Genomic DNA, 9,714 nt, shown 5'->3' on the forward strand with positions numbered 1-9,714 from the left:
GCTGCTATTGCCACATTTCTCTTTCTGGCCTACCCACCGTGACCCTAGACACGGCAGGAACAGTGCCCATGTTGGCTCACATTCTTCTTCCGATGTACCACCACGTGGGCACCTGGACACGTGCTCGCCCATAGCCTGCTCGGCGCGCATGTACCGATCACAGGGTTCCCGACTCTGAATCTGTTCCGGGAGGCTTCATCACATGATGGAACGACGTTAATGACCGATCTATTGTACTGCACTCAGGAAAGCAAATGCACATTGCTATGACATTTTAAAGACTACTGTATAAATTGGATTCAACGTTTCATATTTATTTTAATGAATGCCCTATCATTTATCTCCCGTGTGACTCTCCTGGAGGTTATATCTAATTCCGGGAGACTCCAGGGCAATCCCGGAGGGTTGGCAACCTTAACCGATGGTCCCTGCTTGGTGCGTGGGAGCTATCTGGAGCCACCCCCAGGCTGCCCACAGCGCACCAGGACCCATAGAGGCACGTGGCTCTGCTCAGCGTGGCGGCCTGGGCCCTGCGGCCCCAGACTCTGAGGCTGGCAGGGACCACACATCGTGCAACCACCTGCCCGAGGAAGACCAGCTCAGGCAAGTCAGCTCCAGCCTTTCCCCAGGAGCTGCCAGGAGGGCAATGCCCCGCAGCCCTGGGCATCGTGCAGGGTGGGCAACGTGCCACCTTGGTCTGAAGCTGGGCAGGGAGGGTTGCCAGCCCTCCAGTCCACCTGGATCGGCATCCATCTCGGTGACGACTGAAAGCAACGCGGGGGATTTTAATCAGCTATTTTAAGAAAAATCAATGAATAGGATGAATGCACAAAATTCATATATGGACGGGTGTAAAACATAACGGTGTCATCTGATCGCATGTCTTTCCCTTGGCAGCCTAATGACATCGTACCTCATGTACACTGCAATGAGTGATGTCATGTCACAGGGGAGCAAAAACATCTGGAATAGCTTCAGATTTGGCAACTCTATGGGCAAGGGAGAGATGCCCCCATGTGCTAACTCAGCACCAGGCGAGGGCTGCACCCCAGGGCGGGTTGTGACACACCTGGACCTGGCGCGTGAGGACGGAAAGGCGGGAAAACCCCAGAAACAGGTGGCAGCGCGGCGAGGAAGGGGTTAAGGGGCCGGGCGGAACCCCGGGGCGCGGCTTGCAGTCACGTGACCCCTGCCTAGGCTGGGCACTGGGGGAGCGGTTCTCTCGCGAGAACTTGGCGCTGACGCCACCTTCGTGCGCTGGGCGTGCGCGCTGCTTAGCTGTGTCACGTCGCGCCGCTGAGGGGGCGGAAGCGGCTGCCGGGTCGGGCAGGAGCTGAAACAGAGCGAGCGCCCCCCTTCCCCCTCGCCATGGAGTATCTCATCGGCATCCAGGGCCAAGACTACGTGCTCGTCGCTTCCGACACTGTGGCGGCCTCCAGCATCGTGCAGATGAAGCACGGTGAGCGCCGGGCCCGGGCGGGGGATGGGGACCTCCCCCCCCCCTGCGGCCCCCCGCCCCGGTGGATGGGGGGCCTCCCTGCGGCCCCCCGTGGCCCCCTAGTGGGTGGAGTTCCCTTTCTCCTTCCTTACTTTTAACTGCAGAGAAGCAGTGGAGCAACTCTTGTGCTGCAGAGACGTCAGGCAGTGGGCACACGACCTGGGGTTCACAGCCCCGTGGGTTCCCTCTGCCAATCTCTGCCTCTCTCACTGTCTGTCTTGGTTGCTCACCTAGAACACTCGTCTTGCGTGGCCCCGTTGCAAGGATCTCAAGGCACCTATGGAGAATCGCTGGCTTAGCAGCTCCCATTGGGCCTTCTCTGTCATCAGTAGGGCTAGAGGGAACCTTGCTCAAGGGCATCCAAGCCCAGCCCCTGCTCAAAGCAGCAGTGTCTCTGACTGAACCATCCCAGCCGAGGGTCTCTCTTACCTGCATTTGAAAGTTCCTGAGCATGGGGAATCCACAACTTCTCAAGGAAGCCCTTTCCAGTGTCTGACCTGACCTCCCTCATACTTGGAAACATCCTCCTCATCTCCATCCTAAACTTCCACTGCTGCAGCTTGAGTCTTTTGCATCTCAACTTGTTACATTTATAACCACAGAGAAAAGCCCCCCTCCCATCTTCTCTCTAATTATTACCCTTAAGATATTTGAAGACAGTTATCAAATCCCCTCTTGGCCTTCTCGTTCCCAGGCTAAATAACCCTAGTTCTTTCAGCCTTTCCTTTGTCTTCCAGGCCCCTGATTATTTTTGTGGCCCTGGATTCTTTCTAAACTGTCCATGTGCTGCTTGAATTTGGGGCCCAAAACGCTGTATGTTGTATAGGCTAAATGGAGGATCAGAGGCAGTTGGAGCAGGCCAGCAGGATAAGGAACCAGGGATTGTTTGACTAGACCAGCAGTAAGGACAGCACAGAACAGCACACTCTGGACCTCTTTTTGGATGTTGTTCTGTTTGTTATAAGCACTGGAGGACAGTGCAATGACTTCCAAAAAGCTCCTCCCACCCAATGAAAGACAGTGTCAGGGAGAGCTTGAGGGATGTTAATTGAAACAAATGCATGCATGTCTTGGAGCTTTTAGCTGTTGGGAACCCAGTTTGCACCATCATTTCTTAGTTTCTTCAAGTAGAAAAAATAGCTGTAACTGCTCACCTGAAATACCGTAGTGAGAATAAAAAGCAGTTATTATGTATGTTCTTTAGGGTGAGTGTATGCAAGTTCAAAGCTGAAACAGTACTGGAGAGCTGTTTGCTGATATACTATATTTATGTAGTGCTTACCAGGTCGTTGATTGTAAAGTGTAGTTTTATTTAAATGAGGGGGAAAAACCCTTTTCCAACAGATTTACACAAGCCAGTATAACTTTTTTTTGTTCAAAATGATACAGTGTGCTGAGCCTTCTGGACAATAAAGATCACAGGGATGTGTATGTCTTCCATCCATATAATTGTTGGAGAAGAGTGTGGGTAGTGCTTGTTTCCAAGTCTGATTTGTTTGTTGGAGCCATTATTCCATGCAAATAGACTGCACTTAATTTCTTATATCCTCTCAAGTTATTTCTTCAGCAGTTTCATATAAATAAATGATAGCTAAGGTTTTAACTTTTTATTTGTTACTTTAATTAACCTACTTTTTATAGTTTTTAACTAGTAGAAGGCCTGGATTTGGAAACAAGAGCCTTATCTGGATACAGTACTATCAGTCTGAATAATGGTTCAGGTGAACCCATGTTTTTTAGGTTCCCTGGTCTAGACTTTTGGGGGGAAGGGTTTGATCTTTCATATATTTCTGTCTGACTTACAGACAGTCAGTTGGAGTGTTTACAGGGGCAGAGTTCTTCAATCTAATATAGCTATGTCAAATGAATGCGGTCAACTAACGATGTACCACATATACTTATTTCTCTTAGGCTGTGCTTTAATTAGAGCAGTACTTTTAGGTCTAGGTGTTCTAAATATTATTTCGGACCCTTCAAAAATCATTTATGCCTTTTTTAAAAAGGTTTTTAATTTACAGTTGGGTTTTTGAGCCTTTACAGCTTACTCAGTTAACACTTCAAGCTCTTTTTCTCCTGCAACCCAGTTTACTAGGAACTTTCTTTTAAAAAAGGGAGGGGGGGAGGCTACGCACCTGCAGTTTCATAAGCTTGGCAGCTGAGGCTTTAAGAAATATAGCAAGCATGCACCAAATATTAGGAAACATTTCGTAGAATTGCAGACTGGCAACACTGACAGCTCCTTCTGAACATGTGTTGTGATAGCCTTTTTATAGGGAGTATACAGTATTGAGTGTTCGGTAATGTTTTCTTCAAATTGCAAGAAAATCAATCTGTACAACAGTTCCTAAATTCTCACGCAAGCAACTTTTAAAGTATTTAACAACTGCATAATACTCTCCAAATCCTATTAAAGGATTGCAATATTTCAGAAGCTTTCTAACATGTCTTCCAGGGGAGATTATTCAGCACTATATAGTAAATTGAAAGTGAAAGTGAGATTCAGATATGGAGATTTAGACTTGTTCTGCAGGCCTAACCTGAAAATGGCGAAACTGTTTTCCCTAGGCATCAGAAGCTGCTCGAGGTTTTTATTTATCTATCTTATCTAGGTAAAGCAGACTGGTTGTCTGATAAGATTACAGTATTAGGGTAGTTAAAAATTGTGTTTTTCTGTAGTTTCATACTGGAATCTTTCTTTTTTTTTTTCCTCTCAGAAAACCAGTTTTGAGACTCGTTTTCAAAGGAGAAAAAAATCAAGCTCATTCTTTTAATGATCTTTGGCTTTTTACCAGGCTGTTTTTTTTGCAATCAATATCTAGGATTGTTTCTCTTACCAATATTTAGAGGTTTTTTGTAACATTGGTTGCCTTTTTTTTAAACACTCTGATTTGTAATAAAGTCAAATATCTCTTTTCAGAAACAGCTGTTTGTTTAGTACTGCACTTCTAAGGACTTGTTGCTTAGCAAATTCACACATCTCAACTTTATGCAGACCCAGACTTCTCCGAAGGCATTCTGTGTTTACATAGAGCAAAATGTAGTAGTTTATTCATCAGAATCCTGGAATATCCTATTTTTGGGGAAAGGAATAGAATGAGGGATTGTTAAATTTAAATTCTGAATAAACTGTTCAGATGACTGTCTTTTCCCCCCCCCCCCCAATCTCTATGACGTTTTAACCATCATTGATGCCAGAGTAATATCTTCTATTTCTGTCATATCTCCCAAGCATTTCACAAAGTTAGATTTTGATTCTTTGGCTGAATTCATTTATCTGATTTTTGTGTGTTCAGCTCTACTGATTATCTCAGGACAATGCAGGTGCCTTGTCTGTCTACATGAGTCCAGTTGTAGGTTTGAGATTTACTCTGGGTCACAAACTATGTAGGAGCACTATTAATCACTGAAATGCACTCAGTTCTGTGAAGCATGATGGCTCTTAAGCAGTGCAGACTGGACTGGGAAGTTGAGAGGCTAAATATGGAATGTGTTCAGGGCACTTTGATTAGTATCCTGGTACGCAGTTGACTGTTTGGAATCTCTTAACTTGTCACTTAAATTGTGAAACTACTCTGTTATTGGTGAAACAGTGTGCTCTTGCTGATGAGTGGTGTTTCTCCTATTCTTTTTTTATTTTTACAGACCATGAGAAGATGTTTAAGATGAGTGAGAAGATCTTGCTCCTTTGTGTTGGGGAGGCTGGAGATACTGTCCAGTTTGCAGAGTACATCCAAAAAAATGTTCAGCTCTACAAAATGAGAAACGGTGAGTACAGAACCTAAAGTTAAAATGGCTGTTTCCCAGGAATATTTTAACATGTAATAAAAAAAAAAAATGCATTTTTTTTTTTTAATAATACAAATGTGGGTAAATATTCTGGCAGGTTGTTGAAGGCTCAGTATCTGGTACCAAGCATTTTAGACTACAATTTAACTACTTAGATAGTCTGTTAAAAGCACCAAAATGCATTTCTTCATGTTACAGTGGCCCCTGAACCTTTTTGTTAATTTTTGTCATGTTATAATTACATTCTTCTCCTCTTAACTTTTCTTACAAGAGTTCTTGTTATTTGTTGTATCTTAGTTTCTTCTGTTTGAATTAGTATTTCCATACATGTTCCAAAAGGGCAATAAAAACAAAAGCAAATGGAACTAATGGTTTACTTGCTGAAATGCGACCTAAAATTATAGTGTTTCAAAATATTCTATCACATTAACAATAGTAGGCAGGGTTTACAGTCAGCATTTATCTGAAGTAGATGTTAGATTTCATGTGTGAAGTCTGTGTAGTGTTTAGGATTAGTTCAGGTAAATATGTTAGTGAGGGCATGGTAAGTAGGTAGGGGCATGAATGGTTGTCATTGAATACATCCATATGTATGTATTCGAAGGGATTCCCTATATAATACATGTGAATGGCTCAGTTCTTGTTTCAGTAACTTGTATTTCTTAAATCAATACCATATTTTGATTCTCCTGTCAGCAGCATGCCCATGGTATAACTGCTCATCAAGTTGACAGGGTTTAGCTTGTACAAAGCAGGGAAAGTTGTTAGAAAAAAAGGACTTGCAACCTGGATTCCTAGTTTTCTATTCCTAGCTCTTATGTGGAGTGGGGGATTTTTTGGGTTTGTTTTATTTTTACAGTTATCATCTAACCTCTTTGTTTTGTATTACCATGGTGCTTAGATGACCCAGAGATGCCACCGTCCAAAGGATGTGTAAATACAAGCTAAAAGATGGTCGATGCATAAAGAACTTAGTCTAAGTGCAAGGCAAGACAACAGCTGATGCAAACGCATGGAAATGCAGGGAGATGGTATTGCTGAGGGAGACCAGTGATGGTGCCAAAAGGTTTTGTAGATACCTTTGCAAGGAAGATTTTTCTTTTTTTTTAATTTTAAGGAGCCATTTGAAAGAGAACAGTTAAAATGGCATCACAAATGTTTATGGGGAACTTAACTTCTAAGTGTGACTGACAACTTGAGGAAGCATGCAAGTACAGGTTTTAAAATTTAAGGAGTAGACACTGGAAGGATGAAGGTGGGGATAGGTTATAATGGTCTTGAGAGTGGAGCGAAAACAAGTAACTTACAATTCATGAGACAGAGAAGACGAGGTCCATGGAATGACATAGAGTTGTGACGTGGACAAAATGACAGGTGAAAAGATTGGTCTTTGCAGCATCTGGAAAGGAGAAGCAGTACTTCACTGAGGGACTATGCATTGATTGCAGAACGTAAGATCACCTAATGAAATATAGTATACTGGAAAATCTTCCCTCCTGGTTTTTGCAAGCAGTGCCTATCTCACAGGATTGACTCAAATGCAGAGTCTTGCTTCTGGTCATGATGCTAATATTCAGTTTGTGCCAGTCCAGAAATGCTAAAGGATTAGTCTTAAGGTCTTTCAGCTGCTTGAATCTGTAGAGTGGTTGCAAAGATTTGAACTCAAGCAGTCTGCAAGTCGCATGTATAGATTTCATAAGTGTTAGGGGCTGGAAGGGACCTCATAAGATTGAGTCCAGCCCCCTGCCATAGGCAGGAAGTCTGCAGGGATCAAATGATCCCAGCAAGATAAGCATTTCACTCATCTTCTGAACACTCTGCTTCTATATACTCAATGTGTAGATGTTACTCAATTGTGACTGCATGTCATGAGTGTTTTGTTGAGAGTTGCAGTGCTGTTGGTTGTAGCCATTTTGGTCTAAGGACATAGGTAGACAAGATTCTTTGGGTAGATGTGATATATTAGACCAACTAAATAGTTGGAAAAAAGTTATTTGCAAGCTTTTGGGCACAAACACCCTTTGTCAGTCATTGGGAGACTTATTCAGTTATAAATAATAACTGAAGCAATAGTTCAAGAATCTTATGTAACTGCTTATAAAAAAAAAAAAAAAATACCTAAGACTGCTACAAGAAATTTTCTGCTTTAGGGCAGGTTAAAGGTTTTAATAACAAGCATACAGTATCATGTAATAACCTGCTCTGCTACTCTTAACGCAAAGCTTTTCAATTTTAAGTGTCTCAAGTTTATTTATGGAAACGGTTTGCCTTTGGCTCTTTCTTTCTCACATTGTTACAAGTGGTAAAAGTGTGTGTGTGTAACCATGTCTGTTTCCTCTAAACAAACTACAGTGGAATTGCAGGTCCAATTATTCATTTTTTAAAGAATGTTTGATACCATGTTCACTTCCAAATACTCCTCTAATGTTCATGTCAGTGAGGACAAGATCCTTCTTGTTTGCAGTCTTTGCTGTCAAGAAAGGTCTTTTTGTGGTAGAGTGAAGAAATTTCCCTGTTTCTAAATTCTGAATGACAAACATCTCTAGTGTTCCTATGTGACTTATTTAATGCCCACAATGTTTTTGTATATTACTTATATGAAAAAGCCAGAATCAGATTCATAGTAATACTAATTTTTTTTAGAGGTGCACCATTGTTTTGGTCCGTACTGTTTCGGCACCAATAAAAGGAAAATTGGTATTATTGGTAATCAGCTTTATTTGGCTGATAATGTCGCTGATTAATGGTGCATGCATGTGCGCAGCCTCAGCACGTTCATGGCTAGCTTGGTAGCTTGGTGAGCAGTGTCCATCTAATAATTATGTTGTGGAGAAGGGGCATGGTGGGGGGAGCAGATCAAGGCCCCTGTGGTGAGGGAGAGAGTGGGGCTGGGGCAGGCGCTGCCCAGCAGGGGTGGGGCAGCGCAGAGGACAGAGCCATGAGCAGCTCATTCAGTGGGTGTGGCTCCTACTGCTGTGTACACTCCTGGTGGAGGCATGGGGGGCATGCGGCCCCTGCATCTGTGCATGGGGTGAAGGTGGGCTGCCTCTTTGGGTGGTGCCAGGCTTTTCCCAGCGGTGAGGGGGTTGGGCCAGGCTGTGCTCAGGGTGGGCAGTGGCAGCTCTGGGAGAGGGGGCTACAGGGTGGGCTTCAGCTCCCCCTCCCAGTGTCGCTGCCCATCCTGAGGGCAGCCTGGCCCTACCCCCTGTCCGGAAGAGCCCAGCGCTGCCTCTGGCCCCAGCCCCCGGTGGCAGCCTGCACCCACCCTGCACACAGATCTGGGGGCATATGCCCCCCATGTCTCCCCTGGGGGTGCACTCCCCCATGTCCTCAGATGAACCACTTGTGGCTCCATCCTGTGCCCCACCCCAGCACCTGCCCCAGCCCCACTCCTTCTTCACCATGGGGGCCTTTATCTGTCCCCACACCCCTTCCCTCCCCTGCCTCTTCCCCCTGCAACAGGCTTACCAGCCAGATGCTGTTTTCCAAGTTGGTGGGCTGCATATTGGCAATCGGATCAGCATCAGCTGATATGGCTCATTAATAATCAGCCATTGGTATTGGCCCAAAAAATCTTTATTGGTGCACTTCTACTTATTTTTTTGAGGCTTTGTATTTTGACACCAGGTTTAGGCATGAGTTGCATTTAATGCTGTTTTGATGTAGGGTAGTATAAATATTTCCAATTTACACCTGGAAGCTATAGACCTACTATGCTACATAAAAAGCTGCCAGAGTCAGAATGATAATTCCATTAAACCATGTTGCCTTTCTGTATAGTGTAAAGCAGTAGTGAAAGAAAAGTTGTAAAACATAATGGTGTATCTGCACTTCAGTTGCTTGTTTGCCATTGTCTTGCACAGTAGGGACCTGGTTCAAGACTAAGACTCCTTGGCACTCCAATCACAAAACACAAATATTTATGTATTATTAATCTTTTTGCACCAGGATATGAATTATCGCCTACTGCAGCAGCAAACTTTACACGCAGAAACCTGGCTGACTACCTCCGGAGTCGGGTAAGTAAGACCTGAGGTGTGTTACCAATGACTGGAGTCACCAAGGCCGCTTTTAAAAAATGAATAATATGTTTGCCCTCTTCCACCCCACCCTTGTATATCCCCTCTTACTCCAGTGGCTTTTTTGGCAGTTTTTAAAATTTTCCTCCCCTCCCTTCCCATCTTCCCAGGCTCTCAGTTTAAACATGTGCATACACATGACTGAGTGCTTCAGGGCAGAAAACACAAAATAAAATAGCATGTGACTGGCAAACCTCATCTCAGTTTTTCTGAAATAAGCAAATGATTTTGAATATGGTTGGAGTTAGTGAAGCCATGTGTTGTGCACTGTGTATAGTGCAGAGCTGGTACCACTGAGGAAAGGGCAGGGGGCTGTGAAAGGGATGGAGAAGGAGTTTCTTTTTCTTTTTT

The 9,714-nt window shown here is 44.1% G+C and overlaps 1 protein-coding gene across 1 annotated transcript in view; it reads left to right on the forward strand.

The window, feature by feature from the left end:
* The first annotated feature begins 1,284 nt into the window (after nt 1-1,284).
* The window catches only part of PSMB2 (proteasome subunit beta 2), a 39,130-nt gene continuing 30,700 nt past the window's right edge, over nt 1,285-9,714 (forward strand). The window contains exons 1-3 of the mRNA XM_019512216.1: nt 1,285-1,459; nt 5,141-5,263; nt 9,233-9,303. Of these exons, the coding sequence (XP_019367761.1) occupies nt 1,369-1,459; nt 5,141-5,263; nt 9,233-9,303 (285 nt within the window). The 5' untranslated portion in view covers nt 1,285-1,368. The remainder of the gene's footprint in view (nt 1,460-5,140; nt 5,264-9,232; nt 9,304-9,714) is intronic.

Source organism: Gavialis gangeticus, unplaced genomic scaffold (genome assembly GCF_001723915.1).
Source record: "Gavialis gangeticus isolate Ggan-Ray unplaced genomic scaffold, GavGan_comp1, whole genome shotgun sequence".
NCBI classification, from domain to species: domain Eukaryota; kingdom Metazoa; phylum Chordata; order Crocodylia; family Gavialidae; genus Gavialis; species Gavialis gangeticus.